Source organism: Sycon ciliatum, chromosome 4 (assembly GCF_964019385.1).
Source record: "Sycon ciliatum chromosome 4, ocSycCili1.1, whole genome shotgun sequence".
NCBI classification, from domain to species: Eukaryota; Metazoa; Porifera; class Calcarea; order Leucosolenida; family Sycettidae; genus Sycon; species Sycon ciliatum.
The window spans coordinates 6,795,684-6,817,835 of NC_088646.1; the positions used below are offsets into that span (position 1 = coordinate 6,795,684).

General features: G+C 47.4%; 4 protein-coding genes and 1 non-coding gene across 5 annotated transcripts in view; 4 read left to right on the forward strand and 1 right to left on the reverse strand.

Moving 5' to 3' along the window:
* The window catches only part of LOC135814158 (superkiller complex protein 3-like), a 53,773-nt gene extending 49,025 nt beyond the window's left edge, over positions 1 to 4,748 (forward strand). Inside the window, exons 43-48 of the mRNA XM_065327234.1 lie at positions 1,153 to 1,241; positions 1,497 to 1,554; positions 2,792 to 2,845; positions 3,129 to 3,205; positions 3,662 to 3,782; positions 4,393 to 4,748. Coding sequence (XP_065183306.1) covers positions 1,153 to 1,241; positions 1,497 to 1,554; positions 2,792 to 2,845; positions 3,129 to 3,205; positions 3,662 to 3,782; positions 4,393 to 4,470 — 477 coding nt within the window. The 3' untranslated portion in view covers positions 4,471 to 4,748. The remainder of the gene's footprint in view (positions 1 to 1,152; positions 1,242 to 1,496; positions 1,555 to 2,791; positions 2,846 to 3,128; positions 3,206 to 3,661; positions 3,783 to 4,392) is intronic.
* Positions 263 to 344, forward strand: Trnas-aga (transfer RNA serine (anticodon AGA)). Its single transcript has one exon. It is a non-coding gene; the product is annotated as a tRNA-Ser (tRNA).
* Positions 4,749 to 5,381: 633 nt separating the features above from the next.
* On the reverse strand, positions 5,382 to 8,181 carry LOC135814159 (uncharacterized). The gene has a single exon (XM_065327236.1). It carries the CDS (start codon positions 7,977 to 7,979, stop codon positions 5,706 to 5,708), a length of 2,274 nt encoding a protein of 757 aa, XP_065183308.1. The 5' UTR covers positions 7,980 to 8,181; the 3' UTR covers positions 5,382 to 5,705.
* Positions 8,182 to 14,413: 6,232 nt separating this feature from the next.
* Positions 14,414 to 16,211, forward strand: LOC135814160 (erythromycin 3''-O-methyltransferase-like). The gene has a single exon (XM_065327237.1). It carries the CDS (start codon positions 14,624 to 14,626, stop codon positions 15,587 to 15,589), a length of 966 nt encoding a protein of 321 aa, XP_065183309.1. The 5' UTR covers positions 14,414 to 14,623; the 3' UTR covers positions 15,590 to 16,211.
* Positions 16,212 to 17,811: 1,600 nt separating this feature from the next.
* The window catches only part of LOC135814161 (leucine-rich repeat-containing protein 9-like), an 86,481-nt gene continuing 82,140 nt past the window's right edge, over positions 17,812 to 22,152 (forward strand). Inside the window, exons 1-4 of the mRNA XM_065327238.1 lie at positions 17,812 to 18,442; positions 19,351 to 19,509; positions 20,638 to 20,721; positions 21,342 to 21,482. Coding sequence (XP_065183310.1) covers positions 18,287 to 18,442; positions 19,351 to 19,509; positions 20,638 to 20,721; positions 21,342 to 21,482 — 540 coding nt within the window. The 5' untranslated portion in view covers positions 17,812 to 18,286. The remainder of the gene's footprint in view (positions 18,443 to 19,350; positions 19,510 to 20,637; positions 20,722 to 21,341; positions 21,483 to 22,152) is intronic.

Genomic DNA, 22,152 nt, shown 5'->3' on the forward strand with positions numbered 1-22,152 from the left:
TTGTCTACCCAAGTTAGCCTAGGATGACTGCGAGCATGTGCATCCTCAACACAGCCCTGCAACACCACAGCGGGCATAGAATTGCCGTAGACAACATGACCAAGCCACTAGATGTTTTCCCACAAACGAGAACAATAAAGCGTGTCAGTTGAGCAATGAGATTGTGCCAGTTTCCATGCTGACCGAAGGCTATTTCTACAACAACAAAAAATGGATCAGTTTGTGCTTCCTATCTGGGTTTGGGGAATATGCTAACATGTCTGCAGTGGTGGCCGAGTGGTTAAGGCGATTGACTAGAAATCAATTGGGCTCTGCCCGCACAGGTTCGAATCCTGTTCACTGCGATTGGTTCTCTTTTTTTTTTATCAATCCTCTGATGAGCTGATACTTTTTCTCTCGTGTATGACAGCCATGAGTTACTACATGTAGTATGTCCAGACCTATGCCTTTTTCCCGATCATGTAGGGCATCGGTGTTCTTCAGCGCCCAATCTAACTGTACTAGATATACGGGTACGTGTTCGCATCGCCATACCCATTGGTGCAAGGCCAGTGCTGCGAAAGGAGCTGGCTTCTTCTCGGATTGTCGTAGTTTTTGTCCAGGGTAGCTTTGGATTGAAATCCAAATTAATTTGTTTCTAGCAGGGTAATACTGGGTGAAATCCAACTTAATTTGTTTCTACCAGGGTAATACTGGGTGATTAGGTAGCAAATCTTTGACCCTTCTATTCTTGCATGCTCGTGGCTGATATGGAGGTGATCGAAACTGTATACTAGCATGTGACCCTTTGAGTAGCTGAAGCAATTTGAAACAAAAACGCATTAAGCTCAAGGTTGGAACGGAACACTTCTAACAATATTTTTTGGTGCATGGCTCACAGTTTTATGGCGGCCTCTATTCTCCGGTTGTTCGTTTGTAGCTGGATGTTTTCTTGGGACGAAGATGGAAAAATGCTTCAGGCTCCCAGACGAGCTTGTGCAGGGGCTTTCAAGTTAGTGCTATGTGTCGGCACATGTGCATGTGTGTAAATCGATCGGCTGAGTGTGCATCCGTGTGTGTGTGTGTGTGTGTGTGTGTGTGTGTGTGTGTGTGTGTGTGTGTGCGTGCGTGTGTGCCTGTGTGCGTTGCCATATTTCCGATTCCCTGCCACAGTGCCTTGCTTTCTGTTATAACCTGGCTGGCTCACCGATTGCAGCAGAGGTATGTCTTCGCCAGGCCATTGTGGCAGCAGCTCAAAGCGGGTAAGCACGCAACATGCAACCACGCAACATGCAACATGCAACCTGACTCTCTTTCAATCTTTGTATTTCAAGTACTTCAATCTTTGTGATTCAAGTATTTCTATCTTTGTACTTCAAGTGTTTCAATCTTTGTACTTCAAGTATTTCAACCTTTGAGTCTTGCTAGAACTGTTGCTTAAGTTGTGATCTGCTGGAAATATGGTTGCACACTTCACTTACCCTTGTTAACTCTATGTATGTGTGTTTGTGATTCAGGACTAGCAGCGCTGTGATAATGCTGCGCCTCGTCCTGCTTGGTCTGCAGCAGTGCACTGTGAGTGAATTCTCCGCTGGCTCTGTGTGGCCGCGCCGCGTTCATTCACTCATGTGTACACAGTTAGATAGGCACATTCATGCTTCACTGACCTGGAAACTCGACTCCACAACGGACTGTTGATTTGTCTATGGCCTATCGACATTTGACTCGAATAATTTTTCAATTTCACGAATTATGCAGCTGGGTGGGGTGTGCATGTGTGTGTGTGTGGGGGGGGGGGGGGGCAGGGGCGGATCCAGGAATTTTTCAGGGGGGTTCAAAATTTTTCGAGTGCACAGAATTAAATTTGCTTCAAACTGTTTTCGGTCCGTTCACTACACCGGGAGTTGCAAAATCTTTATTGTCACGGTAGCCCTTGCATTGCTTGGCCAATAAGACAAGGGTAATGCGTTTAGAGCCTTACAAAGTACAAAGCTGCAGCACAGGCAGAAACTAAGGCCGTGACTGCAGCATTTTCCGAACTGACGGAAGGCGAAGTTCTCTGACTGTCCTCCGGCTGGGACTCCGTGTCGTCACATTCGCGCCGTACATGGCGGAACGAAGCCAAGCTCAATGGCAACTGATCGGCCGCTCGCCTCTTTGGCAGACGTCGCGACATGGCAAACTACACGACAAACACAAACATTATCTTCGTACTGCGACGGAGGAAACCTACAGTCCAGCCAGCGCGAAATAAAACAAAACGACAAGGAAGGAGGACAAGTGGCCGTTTTTCCTCCTTTTGCTCCACCACTTGAACTGTCGATCGTTTCAAGTCACATGATACGCGTACAGACCCTTCGCGTACAACAGTCCCGACCACTGCATGCATGCAGTGACCTAGTACCTGCACTGCCTGTACGTGACTACTGCATGCATGCAGGATTGCCAGTGAAGTATACTGGCTACGCTGCGTGTACGCTACACTTCGCTGACTGCGCACGTGGAGATCACAAAAAAATCGACTGGATCCATGGTCGAAATTATTCTAGGGAGTTCGTCCGAACCCCCTGAACCCCCCCCCCCCCCCCCCCTGTATCCGCCCCTGGGGGGGGGGGGGGTTGGAGGGAGGTACACATACATGTGCTAGTAGGCTGAACAGTGACATCATTATGATGACGTGCGTGCATGGACAACGTTGTGGCCTGCATACCTATCTGGCATCCCTATGCCATGGTTCTGTACATGCCTGCTGTATATCTCACAACTTTTTTTAAAATGCACTATTCATGTACGCACTTCTCTATGCATGTAGATGGGCAGTGACAGTGAGCGGTGGATGGCCTTAGCACAGGAAGCTTTACGAGAGGTAAGCTGCAACAATAGAAATGGTTTTCTGGGTGCGTGGGGGACAGTACTGAATGCAACATTTCTCCTGGCAAAGGCTTCTGGCAATGCTGGATGAGCGTCTTGTTGTGTGCTAACGCTGGTGTCAATGTGTTCCAATGCTGGCCCTGCACTGCACTGACGTGTACTGATGTAGTACAGATGTACACGTCGGGACCATTCAGTGTATTGAGACCACCACTGTGCCTCGTTGTTTTGCTGATGATCACTATTTCCTGTTTCTCTTATGATCTGTATGCGCATAGGCACAACGGTCACCGCAGCAATCCATTGCACCTCATCTGCTTCACAGCATGGTCATCTTTCACTATGGAAACGCCAAGTAAGGGCTAGATACAGGGTCGAGACAGAACAAAATAGCATGCGGTTGAATTTAAATCTCGGATGTTGAGTATTGGCTTGTTGGTCCTTTCCTTTTTCTACTCGAATTTAAATGCAAATCATTGAAACTTGCTGACTAGCCTCGATAATGCGCACTCGTGAAGTATAGAGTCCTACTTTGAGAACCATGCATGCTTCCAAGAGTACATACCTCCCAGAAGTGTGCAATAGGCGGCCGGGAGTGAATCCCACTTTGTTTTGTTAAACGTTTTGCAGTAGCCCGAGTCGTCTCCCAAAATGTTATGATTCCCTGGTGTGTGTGTGTGTGTGTGCACACATGCATGTGCAGTTCTACACCCATTATATTACTGTGGGTTGTGCAATGATGTGCAATGATATACAATGTCTGATGTGTACTGGTGTGCAATGATATGCAATGGTGTGCAATGATGTACAGATTTGCCGGTAGACTGTTGAACGGCCTGCTCACACGCTCTGAAGGTACCGGCGTGTACCACCTGGTCCAGTACTATGCCCTCCGTGCACAGCTCAAGCTGAAGAACTATGATACTGCTAAGGTAACGCTAGCCACGTTTATTATGTCCAGGATAGAATCCTGAATTCTGTACTTGCTTGGTGATCGGTCGAGGGGAACCCACTGCATACTACAGTCGTGGCTAAAGAAATCCGACCTGCGAGTCAAACGTGGCGTCGTGTTTCCCTCTCCATAACATCATGCACGGTCCAGAACCCCATCCGAGGGCCGCACGGGCCTTGGCACTGCTTTCGCCTCCCGGATCGGATTTATTTGGCCGCGACCGTACCATGTCTACCCAGCTGTGATATTGTTCTTGGAAGGGGAGCTGCTAGCTGTGAGAGCATGCACAATGCTCAGGGGCGTCGAAAGGTAATTTAGTGTGGTACGGTCAGCCATCTGAAGTACAATTTACTCGTGGGTGAGGGGTGACCGGTGGCTGAGCCGAACATTTTGGATTAAGAGCCCAAATCAGTGCTTTTTATTGATTCACTGGTACTTAGGTCAAATAGTGGTACAGTCAATACCGTAGTGTCCGTACCGTGTGCGACGCCCCTGATGCTTATTCTGGTGGCGAATAGTTACATTATTGTGGTCAGTATCCCAAACAGTTCCAGTATGCTTTTTCTGTGCTATACGTTTGTGCGCGACAGGCACTGCTAAAGGACATGGAGCGAGCTGGTTCGCCGTTCCACATGACCGCCTTCCAGATGTTCCAGTCTCTCAGCTGAGCCTACCCTACAGTGCCCCGCACAGTTTAATGTGCTTCACCAATTCCCACTGGTCCTATTTTCAGAGTGCGAGTTTCTTTGAGATGCATGATTGTGTTTGGAAAGTTGTGTCGTTTAGGAACTTTTAACGCTCATTCATACGCCATTGATTTATTGTGAACGATTAGTGTATTTGATATGTGCACACGAACACATTGCAACAGTGGACTCCAGTGTGAAATTGTACATGCACTTGAACGACCACCTCAGAGCCTCAAAGCCTCTACTATCAGTTTTGAGTGTTGCTGGTGTGACCACATGGCGTTGTAACGTTATGTGTCGTCAGTCTGTATCTTTGTGAGACACCACGTGGCATGGCAGGAGGATTCCCTGGGCAGCACGGCCTTGTTCCTGCTCTGTTGCATGATCCACCCTACTCTGATTTCAATAATTATGTAGTTTTCCCTGGTAAGCATGCCTTCTGACTTTGAGTGCATGTCACCACCGTCAACAGCCATTCCCAACCGCATAACGTCTGGACTGCAAGCTAGCCGTGGGGAGTATTACAATGCACATGCAGTGTCCTTAATTAGTGTAACATGAGTAATGAACTAGTGATATGTGTTCTGCGAAGACTCTTTGCCTTGCAGGAGTGTGCAACTCCATACTTCTGAATCTAATCTGTAGTGTATGGGATACATTTTTGGTGCCTAAAAACTCATACTGTGCAGTGGAATATCTATTCTTGTTGCCTGTGCCCAGTGCCTTTGTAGAGAGTGACAATACAATACATTATGTCACATGTATAACATAACTCCCCAAAGGAAAGTGGCTAACACCCATGGCAGCAACAGACTGTGGCTTCTGGCCCGAGTCTTGTGACCCAGCATCCGTTGCCGCACTATTGTACGTATTACACCGGACGCATAATCTGGAACTGAACCATCATTGATATTTCCGTACAGTTGTGCTGTACATGATTGTTGTAAAATTAATGTAATGACATGTCAATGCAGTGTAATTCTAGTCTGCATTGACATCAAGCTACATACTTTGAAGACGAGTACATGTAGAAAATAATGACTGTAACAAGTCAAAAGAATTCTCTGTCTCAAGGTCCGTCACGGGCAGAAAGGACCTGATGAGCACAGCTTTGCTTTGATACTCAAGAACGTTTCCAAGATGCAAGCAGCCTAATGCAGTTACCACCATCTTCTCTCGTTCACCACATATGCACTCTGCCCCAGCAGTTCACCTCAGAGCTTCAGCAAGCGAACCAAGGACCTCACTTGCTCACCACAGGTGGGGCAGAAAGCGAGCGACTGAGCACAAAGCGCACAAGACAAGTGGCTGCAGGGCATGAGAAAATGCGAGACCTTTGGAGCATTGCATGACACACACGCTTGGACTGGCTTGGGACGTGGAGCAGGCGCTCGTCGCTGCTGTTGCCGGGGAAAGCCAGTGTACTGCTGATAGTCACCTTGTGTTTGTGGAGCAGTATGAGATGTTGACTTGTACTCAGGTGGGCCTACTGCTGCCGTGCTGGCAGGTGATGGTGACATCTGCATTTGTGGAGTAGCCTTGTCTGTCCCAGATGATAGTGGCGGTTTAAAAGAGTGTGTGCTAGACCAGGGCATGTCAGAGTTGCAGTTGTTCTCTCCTTGGGCATGCTGCTGCTGCTGCGGTGGTGGTTGTGAATCGATTCTACCCAGAGGTGATATTTGCGGAGTCGGTGGTGTTGGTGGCACCTGCGCTACAGGTTGAATAAAGGGCATCACAGGCGAGTATGATCGCTGAGGCAGACCGCCTTTCCGTGCAATGTCAGACACCTGCCTGGCAGTCCTCTTGACGTGCCTGTTGACACGACGGTAGAACTCTTCGGCATAGACAGCTGGGTTTGCCGGGCAGTTCCGTCGTACGTGCTCACAGCCTGGAGACTGCTGGCGGTGTCGACCCCACGCCGTCTGCCCTGGTCGCCAGTGCCTCACTTCCAGTTGGCAATACGCACAGAGAACTACATCGCCGACGTCCAAGCTGAAAAACCCAGCATCCGCCAGCTCCTCGCCCGAGATGGGAACGCGAGTGTGCCACGAGTGGAACGTAGCAGTGCGAGCTGGCAAGTCTTGTAGGCGTTCTAGCGCCCCAATGGCCGGCACTTCCAGTGGCACGTTACTCATGTCACTGCCGGTTAGCTGTGGACATGAAGGCATCTGCACCATGTGTGCCTCACTGACTGACCTGCCAGTGGAGTAGTGCTGAATGACTGCCTGGCAGGAAAAGCATGTCAGTTTGGTACCTTCGCCAGCATAGTAGAATCCGGTTGCAGCTAGTTTTCCAACACAGACTGGCACATCTTCGGGCCAGTCCCGGAATGTTGCAAATCGTACCTTCTCGGTGGCCATGTCATCTTCCGCCACTTCGTCGCGTTCAACATCATCCTCCGCTTTCTGGCCAATCTCATTCTCTGGACATTGTCCGCGCACAAGCTTGCAGAAAGGTGAACGAAAGCGGTGTTGCCTGTGCAGCGCTGCCTCTTCAACCTGCTCACCGTCCATTGTCAGCTTGCAGAAAGCACACCGCACAATGCACCCAAAGCCCGTGTGGTAGAAGCCATGTTCTGCCAAGGCAACAGTCGCCATGGCGGCTAGGCCACTCACCCGCACAGCGGCGGTGAACGAAGACAGCCGATAGTGCTCGCTGAACATCCCTGTCCTGTTGTTCTCGTGAACGTCTCGCACTACTTCACCATTGTGTGTGACAATCTCGAACGCTCTGCCTTGCTCCAGTGTTCGCAGGAAGGGACACTGAGGGGCACGCTGTCTGTGCACCAGAAATGGACACTTGCTCGAGCCAGTCATCTCGTCCGTGGCTACAGGCAAGCTGCAGCTCCAGCACTGCAGGATATCATCCGAATCGTTCTCAATCTCGCCAGTGCTTGCAGCGTCAAACAGGCTACCGTCGCTAGCTGAATGAGCATCAATGTCGTGAAAACGAGGTTTCCTGTAGAAACCGGCGGCCGCCAGCACGTCAGGTTCGATGCCATCCTGGTCAGTGCGAAAGCCCTGGAATGTGCCCAGACGTACCTGCATGCTCTCATACTCCTGAAATTCCTGCTGGAACTCTATGTCGAAACTGCCATCCGAGTCAGACGAGTAGCCGTCTGGCGGTGTGTGAAGATCCTGGAAGGTCGTGACCTCCCTGTTATCACCGGCCAGCATTGCCGTGGCTGCTGTTCGTTTCACTGCGGAAGGGCACTCGGGCGACACCAGCGCATGCCATCGGATTGCATTTTCCGCTCGCAGTTCCACGTCAGCCTCAAGTTCAACGTGGAACGAGCAAGACGAACAGCGCAACAAACTCACCACTGTATCGCTAGCAGTCGTTGCAATGTCCTCTACGCCAGATCTCCGCTCTAAATATAAGCCTGCCGCTGCCAATTCCCGCTGATCTGCCATACCGGAGCCCCACCATTTGGCTACAGCGCAGGGTGGACTCGAGGACAGATTGTCGCTCGGCTCTGCAGCAGCCATAGTCAGTCACGATCCGGTTCGCTGGACTATATCCTACGGTTGATAACATCGACCGAGCGAGCGAGGGCGGGTGTAGACCAGGTCGATCCGACGCAGGAACACGATCAGTACTGACAGTAGGCACAACAGCACATCTGCCCTAGGAATCTTTTGTCCGTTTTGAAAGCAACTCATCCACAGCACAGATCACGCTGTCATCGTAGCAGGCATACAGTCTAGAGTAGTTCGTGCTTTACATGTTCAGCCGGCCATCCAACAACGTTTTCAGGTATGTGTGTACGTACGTGTGCGAGTGACAGGCGATATTCTGTCTGTAGAGTCGGAAATGCCCACCTCAACTCAAGGACGACACAATCATGCTTGACTACAATGATCATGACATGTCGAGTGAAGACTGAAGTAACTCACTGTCTTGCAAACTGTGCACAAGAAACTGTAAGTACTGGAAGCAAGAGTCCATTGGTTATGGACTCTTGCTGGTACTGAGTCTAGTACTGAGTAGATGTCTACTAGTAATAGCAAGAGTAGATAAACAAGAGTGTGCAACTCCGGATCTCTCCTGCACAATCTGCAGATACCCCGCGCCCATGCACGGCGGAATTTTTTTTTTACGTCACCTTTTTTCAGAGAAACGCAGCTTTGCCGCAGAGCAGTGTGAGAGCACGTGCTGGGCACCGACCTTGTAGTGTAAAGCCCAGCCAAGTGCACGAGGGAAACTCTCCAAAAGGCTCGCAGCGCGTGCGTCGTCAAAAAGATTACGTCAACAAAAAATTCCGCCGTGGGCCAACCCATCCGCGAGTTGCACACTCTTGTTTATCTACAGTCAACTTCGCCAATAACGACATTCGGCGGGGCATCAGAAAAGTGTCCTTATTCGCGAAGTGTCCTTATAACCGAAGTCCCATTTGAATGTATGTGAACCCATATTTTGTATAGTATGACATGCATATCAAAATCAAGCTCTTTTCTTGCTCTATGTCAATGTGTACTTTATTTTCATATTGCAATTGAAAGGAACTAAAAATTCAATATGCAAGGGAAATCAATTGAAAAATATGCCTTTTTGAGCCATCTACAGGGCCAGAGACATGTACATGTACATGTATGATGATTACTGTACAATCATGTACAACTACATGTACATTGTATACATAATGGTGTGCTGGTAAATCCAACAATTTTGAAGCCAACATAAAAAGGAAGAAAAAGCCCCCCCCCCTTGGCTGCATTTTCTTGCATGTGTGCCTTTATAATAATTATTTTAAATAATATCCATCACCATGGAACACGGAACACCCGGAACTCACTCAGTCTCCCACGCGCTGCCTCCACCCTATTCACTAGATCCCCGATCTTTGCTGGCTATGTGTTTTGGGCAACATTACCAACGCAGGCCAAGACCAGCACGTCGATGGATAATTTTGTTGCTAAAATCTCTGCTCAATTATAGGTTTCATGTATATCCTGCTGGTTTGTCTCCTCCTTTGCCTTCTTTGCCTCTTATTTGTATTCTTTTATCTGTTTTACTGCTGTGGTTGGCTTTCACCCTTGTCTCAGTTTTATTGGCCGTCATCATGATGTGCCATGAGATAATGATATAAATACAAATACAAATACAAAATAATGGCCATAGGTTCTGGTACTTCTGCATGACAGGTACAATGTACATGTACTTGACTGACAGGTACTTGAAATACATGTACATGTAGCTGTCAAAAGCCCAGAAAGTCGTTATTCAAGCAGTGAATATGACCTCGGGGCACTAAAAGCATGTCGCTATACGCGAATTGTCGTTATTCAGATAGTCGTTATATCCGAAGTTAAATGTATACAGTTAGATGGGACTTTGCTCTGGGCATGGAAATTCGGTCGTTATTCGCGAATTGTCGTTATATCCGCAGTCGTTATTAGCGAAGTTGACTGTACTCTTGGTAATAGTTACATGACTGTACTGTATTTGCAAGAGTACATACCGGTAACCATGTTACAGTCAACTTATACTTCGCTTATAACGACACTCGGCGGGGCATCAAAAAACGTGTCCTTATTCGCGAAGTGTCGTTATACCCGAAGTCTCATTATTATGTATTTAGTTGGAAGGGACTGTGCTCTGGGCATGGAAATGCTGTCGTTATTCGCGAATTGTCGTTATATCCGCAGTCGTTATTAGCGAAGTTGACTGTAAACGGTTATGTACTCTTGTTATTACTTATTATTAGCCGTGAGTCAGTGAGGATATACCCATACATCTTCACAACACTCTCCAAACCGTCTCTGGCCAGTACAGTCTGGGCTAAACCGAAGAATAAATATAATATATTTATTCTTCGGTTTAGCCCTGCCCGAAAATTCGGATAAAATAATATTATTATTTTATCCGAATTTTCGGGCAGGGCCCATCTTCAGGAATCAGTGACCTGTGTGGTTGCAGAGAGGGCAAGTTACTACAGTGTAGTAGTAGTAGTTCGTAGAAAAAATGTATCAAGTGTGAATTTGTGATGCACACAGTGTCCCGTCCCCGCCCCGGCATGTGTGTCTTGATCAGTACTTGATAGGTTCTTTTTTTAAAGCATATGAATTACCTGTATGATGCACTTCATTCTTCAAATCAAGTTATTAGGCAAACTGAAAACGATAATAGCGTTATCACTTTATCACGGTCACAGTTACTGAGCAAGTGGTGAGAAATTCTGAGCAGCAAGCTTTGCCAAAAAAAACGTGGGGATATGTGCCCTGGGCAGTTTTCCACCAACCGTGTGCAAACGTACGAAGAAACTGCCATGACTATGTACATGTACTGTAAGCAGCCTAGGGACTTTAGACAACCGTCTACATGTACATGTACAGGTATGTAGATATTATTATATATATAACCCCCCACCTTGTTTCATGCTGTCAATCTAACAATATGTATGTAGATCTAGTCTCAGCCTCTAGTTGTAGCATTTCTGCATGAACAACACTGTATGTGGTACAGTAGCATGACTGGTGAACAGTCAACACCCAAAATAAAAATTAATCATACTGTGTTAGTAGTTGTTTGTATTGTGGTGACTTTATCGCCTTTAGTCAAGGCCACCTACGTAGCTACCGCCATGTCTGCTGTAAACAGACTGCAACTGTTACTTCCAGACCTAGTACTACTGCGAATCCAGGGAGGGAGCAAATCCTGGGGCAGATAAGACCCAGGGAGTTTAGCAGACCCAGGGTACATGACACACACACATATACATGTATGTCCAATGCACACCGGCATCTACATGATACATTCTGTTATCTGACCTGCAGACCCTGTGACCCTGTGTGATAAGAGCAAACCAACAACTACTGTGGTAGTAGTACAATAATTATTAGATAACTGACCTTGTTTTAGTTCACACAGGTTGTTGGTTTGACAGCATGAACTGACAAGGTGGAGGTCCTCAGGACACCGTGTTCAGAAACAGTGACCTTACTACAACCATCCACGATTGGTAGAGATGGACCCAGCGGACCGGGCTCTACCAACCGTGGATGGTTGTAGTAAGGTCACTGTTTCCGAACACGGTATCCTCCACCTTGTTTCATGCTGTCAAACCAACAACGTACGGTAGTACAATGTAGTAGTTTGTCACACTGTACAGGCAACCATAGCCTTGGTGAAAATACTGTACAGGCAACCATAGCCTTGGTGAAAATACTGTATGATCCGATACGAACACTATTTTCGTACACTACTAGATCGAAGTTTAATAGTTAGACTAACCATAATAACAAGCTTGCAAGGAAAGCCCGGGGGGGGGGGGGAGCTTCACGAGCTTTTAGATGTTACCCGCAAGTACGGCCTTCTCGGGCGGATAGAGGAAAGACTGAAAGAAACTACTGAAGTATCTTGTAAACCGTTCTAACTCTTACCATTCTGATATACTCTGTAGATGCTAAAACTAAAGCAGGAACAGGTAAATTAACAAGATAAAAAACGAGTGTTTGGTATACTCAAGAAGAACATAGAGAATACCAAGTCCTAGGCTATAGTCGCCATGCACAAGTGGTGAACTGGGTGTATGGACTATGAAGAGCCATGATCAGCGTGATAGAACGCCTGTTACCCCAATACATCGTATTGGCATAAAAAAAATGGTGAAAATACACTGATGAAACTGCCGGTAACAACAGATACCATGGGAAGTTGGGAACGATTGCGGCATTCACTGGAATTTCTTTGTCACAGTCATTCATAAGGTTGAGGGCAGGGAGTCCAACTAAAGGTTTGTACAGTGTACTTCAGTTTGTACGACTCGGCCCTGGGTTGAGGGAGTTGTGTGAGAGTGACTGATCAGCCCTTCCTTCTGCTCCAATAGTCCAAGCATTGATCAGCACAGTAGTGTGGTAACACTGGTAAGTGTTCGGTGGAAATCAGTTGGGGGGGGGGGGGGGAGTAGCAAGTACCAGAATGATGTTCAATGTATCGGTGAATACCCCCCCCCCCCCCAGATCATTAATTTTTTTGCCTGTAACGGATTCAAGTAAGTGCCCTCGTCAATGAACAGACATGCACTCGGGCACTGACCACTCCCCCCCCCCCCCCACACACACAAACAGTGACATTCAACCAACCAGACAACCGTGCATGGTCACGGCCTACATGTTACAGTCATATCATTCATTGGAACCCCAAGCTGGCTAACGCTACATAGTAGTCTATTTTTTCCTTCAAAGAAACATTTTGGCGCATGCGTGCAGTGCACTAGTGCAGTGTTGGGGCATCAGGAGCTACGTGTACATTGTAGACCCACCACCATTCATGCACTGGGTTGCTGGCCCATATCCAGGACCATTGAAAACAAGAAGGAACTCTCTGCTTCATGTTGATGACCATAAGGTAATTCTACATGACATTGTAATATCCATCAGTGTGAAGGAATGAAACGGGAAAGGGGAAAGTCTGAAAAAATACAGTCATTACTGGTCACCAGGTAGGCCCTTGCGGGATAGTGCTCAACGACGTACTGTAAGACGGGTAACGTTTGCGACAATAAATGTTTGCGCTTTACAAATTGAGACTGGTATGCGCTGTTTAATGTTTGCGAGTCGTTCTACAGTCGTTCTACACAGTCGAGTCAGTCCTTGCATTGAACTTTACATGGCGCGAGTTTGCGTTGTTCAAAGTTTGCGATTCGGGGCCTCTCGCAAAATTCGCAAACATTTTTAAGTCGCAATAGTTACCCGTTTTACAGTAATTGGCAGATTCCTCGAAAGCTGCATTGAAATTGGCAGAACCGTACAAAGCTGGTACATACATGTGTGTCCAGTAGTGATGCCCAGATCGTCATGGTCGGCAGACTGCCCAGTGGGCTTGGTATGTAGATCTACCACCCACTCCACCATTTCCCATGGAGTTGGTACTGGTAGCTGCTTGTCTTTGCAGAGAATGCATTTCGTTGAAAAAAAATAGAAACTTGATGGCGGATGATTGCTCGAATCGCTGCTCCCAGGATCCTCTTGCAAACATGCATGAAACATATCAGCCTCCCCCCCCCCCCCCCCCGGGCTGTTCTGCCATATTGTTACTGTTACCGTGTGTAGGATATGGCAACGCATGCTACATGTACTTCATTATCAAACGGCGTCTCTACCGGTGCATGAACTCACTGCTACAACAACATACCGTTTATTGTGCTACAGACCATTAATTGATGTAAGACTACCAACATAAATTTTAACTTATAGAAAATAAAAAGGATCAAGGAACTACAGGTGATGCTATAATGTCCACTAACACCACCAGTTACTAGTTACTAAACAATCAGCTCATGCGATAACATAATGCACAACACTGACCGAGGGTTCGGTTCCTTGCTCCTTTTTATTTTCTATAAAATTTAATATTAATCCTTGGCTCCCCATCCGTATCCGAGTCCATCATTTTTTTTCACTATTAATAAACTACTGTACTGTAGCTGTCTCGAATGCTGCTTGATCATGTTGTGCCATCATAAAATTAATAATAGGAACAATGTCAGTCACAGAATGTGATTGTAGGCTACTGTCTGTACTGACCCATACTAGGCATAGGCATAGGCCATAGACATACATCTACTGAGTCTGTGGCTCTTCCAGTTTGCTTGTCATTCTTGCCTTCACTTCAGTGCTCACTGCTCACAGAGTCAGTCGGTGTTGTGCAGTCACGGCCTCCCTTCTCTGCAGCGCTAGCGGGTTCTTGCGGGGCCGTGCCACGGCTAGCAAGGACCATGATTACCTACCAAGGCGGGTTTTTTACCCGTGACCTTTGCACAGATCACGCAGATACGACCACTTGACTTGGGAAGCGAATGGTACCATCGCATTTTCGTGACAGCAACATTGATATGACCTGTGACACTGATAATGCTCGCACAGGCAACCAACCAAGCAGATGCTAGTTTTAGTGCTAGCCAGACTGAGCGAAGCGTGTGTGGATACCACCCACCAGCGCTGGCCGCGCATGAGCACTGGATCATGGAGCACGAGGCGGGAATCAGTTGCTCCAAAAAATAATAGCAAAGCCGATCGAGGCATATAGGTTCAGTAGGAATTTTAGGAGTAATTCCTTTTCCTTCTCCCTCTCTCTCTCTTTATTTCTGTCCTAGCTGTTGGCATTCAGATATTGTGGAACATCAAACACGATGTACCTGTACGTAGGCATAGCAGTAGCCCTCACGGCGCTGGGCTACTTCGTACAGCATAGGCGTCGCAAGCGCGATGAATTCAAGAAAACTACCAAGAGCGAGTTTGCCGATCGCGGAACGCGCTGGAGCAAAGACCAGCACGAGTTCTATGTGGAGCGCTTCTACGAGACTGGCCTAACGGGCACGCACGATTTCCACGGTGGCATGTTGAACTTCGGCTTTTGGACGAATGGTAACAAGGACTACATCAAGGCGGGACACGAGCTACTGTCACAGGTTGCTGATCCGGTGAAGCTGAACGGGGAGAGCACCCTACTGGACGTGGCCAATGGCATGGGCGCTCAGGATGTGTTCTTCATGAAGAAGTACAGCCCAGCGCACATCGACATGATCGACCTGACGCTGAGCCACCACCTGATTGCCAAGAAGCGCATGCAGGACAACAACTTGCAGGACCGCGTGACCGCACACTACGGTAGCGCCGTGGACTTGCCCTTCGAGGACAACAAGTTCTCTCACGTCTTCTCGGTCGAGGGTGGCGCTCACTTCCCCACACGCGAAAAGTTCTTCGGCGAGGCTCTCCGCGTGCTGAAGCCCGGCGGATGGATGTCACTCGCCGACTATGCTATGCCCAAGCGTCCCACCGGTATGTTCGAGAACATGTTTGCGCGCCTGTGCGCCAAGCTGTGGAACGCTCCCCTGGAGAACTGGTACGGCTGCGAGGACTTCAAAACGCGCATGGAAGCTGCAGGGTTCGTGGACGTGGTGGTCAAGGACGTTGGAGAGTACACCATACCTGGCTACTACGAGGAGTCGGTGCGGCCGGAAATCCTGGCGCAGTTGAGCAAGATCCGCGGCTGGTTCACCACCTACGTTGCGTGCCGCGTCCTGGACGAGCTCATCCTGTACGTCTACAAGAAGAACATTCTCACGTACGTCATCGCGTACGGCCGAAAGCCGTAGTCAGCACCGGAACTTGTTCCGTTGCAAGTCTAGAGCCGAATCCTATAGCTTGGCTTCTGTCACATTCTATTCCTCACACGACTGCTATCTTCCATCGCGAACAGCATGTCGGCTGTATTGCAGTCATGTACTAATGGGACCTGGAGACTCACGGTGAACAGTTCTCAAGATGATCGCCACATAGTCTCTTATCTTCACGTTTCCGTCACTTCTCGTTTGTCACTTCTGATCTCATCTCATCTCAGTCTGCCTTTTCTTCAAACTCACATTCTTGCATCATTTTATTGTTCTACTGTATTGGTCAAATCTATTATTCTGTTTACGTCGTGATGCAAATGGATCATTAGTCCGACCCATCATACTTTCTTCTCCATGTACATATATGGTGCGCGCTCGTATTTGGTTGAATTAGCCATCAGGGCATTATGAATGAAGGTTGAGCCAGTAGCATTGGGCCATGTTCTAGACTACTTCAGTGAAATACATGCACTTTTTTACTTTTCCTGTCTTTTATGACACCTTCTCCGTTGGGGTGTCATCTTAATTTAATATTGCTGAGTTTTGGTAATGGGCACAAGTGCTCTTGAGGTCGGGGAAGTCCAAGTGCATTTCATTTTACTCATCACCAGTGAGCGGATGGTTCTGGTGTTACATGCTCTGTGTGTGTGTGTGTGTGTGTGTGTGTGTGTGTGTGTGTGTGTGTGTGTGTGTGTGTGTGTGTGTGTGTGTGTGTGTGTGTGTGTGTGTGTGTAGAGGCATGTATGTCCATACGGGATCATCATGTTCATGTGCTGGCTGCCTTAGAACCCTTTGTGACTATCAGGATTACAAAATTATAAATGTGCAGTTGCAGTTGCAATACTGGCTAGCAGAGGCTTGAATGCACTTGGGTTTTTGGAGTGTTGTCTGCCATTTTACAGACTATTATACATGTACTGGTAGAGAGCTGTATGTGGAGTCTTCAACCAATGCATTGTACCTGGGAGTAGTGTCATTATGCGCTACATACTGCCAGTTTCATTATTTCAAGCTTTGAGTCTTCTTCCCTCATTCTGTAGACTAGTCTTGGTCGTACATGTACTTACGAAGTTAGTTACTGTCAGTACGAGGTGAATTGCTATTTCTGGACATTGTACATTTCTGGACATTTCGAGTAAAATAATTTTTCATCGCGTGTAGAGTCAAGTCAGTCAGGTTGGTGAAGTTTTTTCTTGTTGTAGTTGACAGCTGGGCTGTTGTAGTTTCTCCTCGTGTCGGTGCCTTGTTGATAGCCTTTTCTTGGGAGGCATTTCAACGAGTTTTGTGGTACTATGTCGCATGAGAATTTTGAATTTTGAGTAAAATAAGAAGTAATGGACGAATCGTTGGCTTCCCCCATGTGCACTCCACTTCAGACGCTGTATAGTCTTGGATCTGTTGGCTGGAAGTGTGAAGAGGCCAATTGCAGTCCACCAATAGAAAAAATAACAAAAATAGTGCAGTATAGGATGCCTATTGACGCTATTTTACTTTCATGTCCAGAATTCCATACACTGGTGAAATTTAGGCCAACAAATTGGCCTGTCGAAAACATCCTGCTATAAAGTCTCTGGGATCACAGCATGAGCAATTGTCACATATTTGCAAAGATGAAGGATTAGGCCATACAATAGATACAAAAAGATATGAAAAATGTAAAACACACAGCCATTGCATGCATGCAGGCCTCTATTTTATTTTCATGTCCAGAAATAATAATTATTGCTATTCACCTCGTACTGTCACAGTGTCAGCCAGATCTGTAACCATGGTATTTTTGTGCAGGGAGAGCAATGGCGAATTTTTTGTTCAGTGACCATGGTAATGTGACAAAATCATGACCCCGGCCACCGGTGCACCGGGCGCTGCATGCGCAGAGGCAGTGGCTGTGGCTGTACATGTACCATGGCACGGCTTTTCCCTTTTTCGAAACGTCGTTGACCATGGTTGACGCGATCATCAGGCGATAGGTACTACTACTAGGTACGACAGGACACTTGACAGTAACATAATTATTTTGTTGCTTGATTGATGTGTTCTTTTTTGTTTACAGTTTAGTCACACTTGATGATGCAGGCGCCCCTAGGCGCAGGATAGAAACACCAAAAATCCATTCACATATCGTCTCTCGACAGCATAAACACCAGCGCAACACCTCCTGTTGATAGTCTACCTGAATCCTACATTGGCTTGATTTCAGCGTACCTAACGTAACAAGCTGAGATGATTCAGTAGCTGTTACAAAAATAATGATGTTGGTGACCTGGTGACTTGCTCTAGCTCTCTCTCTGGCAGTCTCCTCCACGGCTCCAGGAAAATATGCAACACGGTTTGAAAGAGAAGCATTTCCTTACAAGTAACAGATAGTTACATATCAATCATTGTACATGATTGTTTAGACTACATCCACAATATACTGAAGATTTTTTGTTACAAAGAGTAGTCGTTGTGTTTGCTAGTATCGGTAGACACTCTGCCCGGCTGTAGCCTAGGCGAGTGTAGGCTGCACATGGTTCGTGGACTAATCAGTGATAGGAGCGGAGTACATGAAAGTGGCCATTCGCTATGTAGAGAGCTTTGCGGTGCGAATGTCTTTCCAGCAGTGAGAGTCGCTCACCCGTCAACAGCAACTTTGCTGGTACTACTACTAGCAGCAAGAGGGTAGGTCCGATCGCTGAAATGGCCACTCGCACTCGCAAGCAACGCAAGACAAGCGCACAGAAATCAGATGAGTCCACAACACCAACGGACGTTACGGCAAAGGATGGAGAAGCAGTGGCAAAGCAACCCTTCGTGATGATGTCGACCAGCAACGCCAGTATCATCAAGGAACTGGTGAGTCCGCCGCATGGTGCAAATACTAGGATTTCGATTCATTCTTACTATGCATGTATGCTACATGTACATACGTGGGTATTTCATGGGTTCGCCATCAAGGTGTGCGTCTCATGAAGTTCTTTGCCAAGTGCTATGAGTATGAGTATCATAAGCCTTGCCCGTGAATTCAGGAAATGAGAGTACATGACTGTATGCTACAACGCTCAAGGCGGAGAACCTGCTGTAAGGAACAAGTGCTCCTGACGAAGCACAGTAGCTATACTGGCCGATATGAAAATCAAAAACAAAAACAACAACTAGAAACTACAGTCAAGGCCAAAGACATCTGATCCAAGAATCAAAAGTAGTGCCGCCGCATTTCCATTTCAATTACATCATGCACGGTGCAGAAGAAGCCCATCCCAAGGGCCGCGTGAGCCTTGGCGCAGTTTTCGGGCTCACGGATCATATTTCCACCATTAGGTAGCTGCTTAATATCCCTCGTTATTCATGGGAAGGGAAGTGTGGAATCTTACCCTTAACTTAAGAATACAGAGGTTATGAACTAGGGCCACTGTCCTAAAGGTTCAGACAGACGCACACACCGAGGCCCTACCAGCCAGTTTCCGCTTGTACACATAGTCAGGAGCATGGTTTCTTTCAGTGGGTCCTGTGCCACCTTGTCCCTTGCTTTTCTTGTCATGCCTACAACTTACAAGTAATAGTTCTTGTGACGTTGCATTCAAAAGGTTTGTGTACAATGAAAAGGATCCCGTGCATACCCGCTCTCCTTTATACGTCCATTCCACGCAGCAGCCACCCTCAGTCGCCTTGGCAACTTCCTGCAAATGCCAACAATATCTGTGTGTGTGCATGTGCGTGTGTGTGTGTGTGTGTGTGTGTGTGTGTGTGTGATTGCCATACAGTGTGTTGTAAATGGCCTGGAGTACTGTGAACAGATGCAAGAAACGGTCAGTGTGGTGGCAGTACGCTGCATGCCCGCTCACAGCCTGGAGTGCTTCTTCTTCGGAGTACCACGGATGCCCAGCATGCATGTCTTCACGGGGCTGCGTGTGCTTCGTCTGGTGAGTCATGCAGTTATGCTCAGTACAGTTGAGTTACCGAAGTACAATATACCATGCCATGCCACACCATACCATACAATCCAATGCCCCTGTTGTGTCCCGCCCAAGGCAGACCAAGTCAAGGAATAGATGAGTGAAACGCAGCGGCTTTTTTAAAAGGGCCTGGCTGTAACAGCAGTGCGAGATGGGCACTAGGTAGAATAGATAAAGTGTGAAGTTCAGCAGTGCAAGTATTGGTGCATGGCATCAGGTATCAACTCTCTGTGTGAAGTTCATCCGAGTGCAAGTATTGCAAGTAGTGCATCAGGTATCAACCCTCTGTGCCGGTGAAGTTCAGCCGAGTGCAAGTATTGGTGCATAGCATCAGGTATCAACCCTCTGTGTGAAGTTCAGCAGTGCAAGTATTGGTGCATGGCATCATGTATCAACTCTAGCAGTCTCAGTACTTCATAGCCCACTAAGGTGCCAGCCATGAACAAGAAAGGTGCCACCTACCACCACCGGCAATTTGACGGTGACATCACCTTCTCGCACCACAGTTGCATACTGGTGTACTAGTGCGTACATGCATATCATGATCCAGTCCCACTGCAGCTGTGCTGTGTGAAATCCAACCCAACCGGTGCAGATTTCCAGTGGTGCTCTGGATTTGTGTGACCCTTGACACCCTGGATGTGGTGCCGCGGATGCTGCTGGACGTGCACATGTACAAGCACAGCGATGTTTTGGGAACTGATCCAGGACGCCAACTTTGTACCTTGGATCTGATTTCACTCAGCGCAACTGTAGTACTTAATGAACATCACTTTTAGTTTCAAGGCTGGCAGTTTCCCAAGTTCTCACTCTATGCCCGTAACATACCTGCATGCAATTTGCTGGCACTTGATTATTTCCTGTTGTCTAGTTATTGCGGCCTGAGCGAATAATTCAGCGTAACAACAGTTTTCAGAAGCCTTGGTTCATTGCTCTGGTGTAAACGGTTATGAGAACATGTGCTGTTGCTTGCATTCATACTTCGAAGGAATTTCATGGGGTTATACTCTAGATGTGAAGCTGTGCTAATTTGAACTCTGGTTGTGAGCCAGTAGTCTGTGTGTGGCCATCCGATGATTATTTGTATTTCTGCAGGTGAATCAGACTGTCGACATCATCGATGGTCTTAGCGAGTGCACTGAACTGGAGGAGTTGTGGATAGCAGAGTGCAAGGTCATGGTAAGTAACTTGTTTGCTGCCAATCCAGCATAATGACTGTGGTCGTGACAAACGCTAGCAATGGCAAAGGCAGTCTGGTCTCAGTCCGTGAAGTGCAGCCGGCAGGCTAGGGCTTAAACGCAGTATGGGTGCGTGCTCAGACCTGGTGGGACCATATGCATGGTCTCACCGGGTTTGAGCAAGGACCTTCACTGCATTGTGAATGGACAGACTAAGCCGGTGAAGATGGTATCAACAGAATTAGGACTCAGACTTTTTAAGAGTTTACCCAATGCTAGTGTGGATAGGTGACTCAAAGCGATTGCTGTCATCACCCTTGTCCCGGCGCATTGCTGCTTTTGTTGTCAGTAGCGGATGATGGCACATGCTGTTGTAGTTGTTATTGTTGGTTGCTATCTGAAATACTACAATAATGCTTAAGTTTTCCGCCAATATCAGGTGCAGCTCAAGTTGTGACATAGGTAATTCAGTGACTATACCTGTGCCCACATGAGTTTGTCACATCTCAATACGTTGAAACTGAGTACAGACAGTGATGCAGGATTTCGCAGCCACCTCACTGTGTGCAAATCGACAAACATCCACAATGGCTTGCCCCCTTGATGTGCGTTTCTGTTCAGAAAATTCAAAAACTGGACACTCTTGTCAACCTGCGAAAGTTGTACCTCTACGCAAACCTGATCAAGAAAATAGAAGGCCTGGATAAGCTACGGCACCTGGAAGTCCTGTGGTTGGCAAGCAACTCAATATGTCAGTTGGAAGTGAGTACTCTTGTGCATTGTTATTGCTGAAATTATTTAAGTTTCCGTGCACGCATGCCTGACTTGTGGGCTCGTGCATGGAAATCCTGTACGCTCCGTTGCACTGCGCGATGGTCCTGTACGCACTAGCTGCTATCCGTGAAGCCGGCGCTGTAATACACTGCCAGCATGTCAACTCGGAATGATTTTTGGTTCCCAGCTCCTGCGCCTGATGTTCTCCTTCTTCTCCACCCAAAGTTGTTCAAGCTCTTGTACTTCGAAGTACTAGCACATCAGGCCCGTCGCAGCGACTTTGGAGGTGAGGCGGCCATGAAAGGGGGGGGGGGGGTCCGGGGGTTGTCCCCCGGGAAAAAATTTCAAAAATTGAAGCCAATTGCAAGCATTTCCGGGTATTTGGTGCCATTTCAGTGGACGGTAACTACAATGAAAGTCTTTTTGATTCTGCAACAAACGAAGAAGACGCTACGATCGGGGACAAACATTACCCTCCCCCGGGAAAAAAATTCAAAAATTGAAGCCAATTGCAAGCATTTCCAGGCATTTGGTGCCATTTCAGTGTAACTGCAATGAAAGACTTTTTCTGCAACAAACCACGATCGGGGACAAGGATTTGTCACGTTTGCGCTAAGCTGCGATCATTGTGCTTTGTTGTAATGTGCTACAAAAAAAA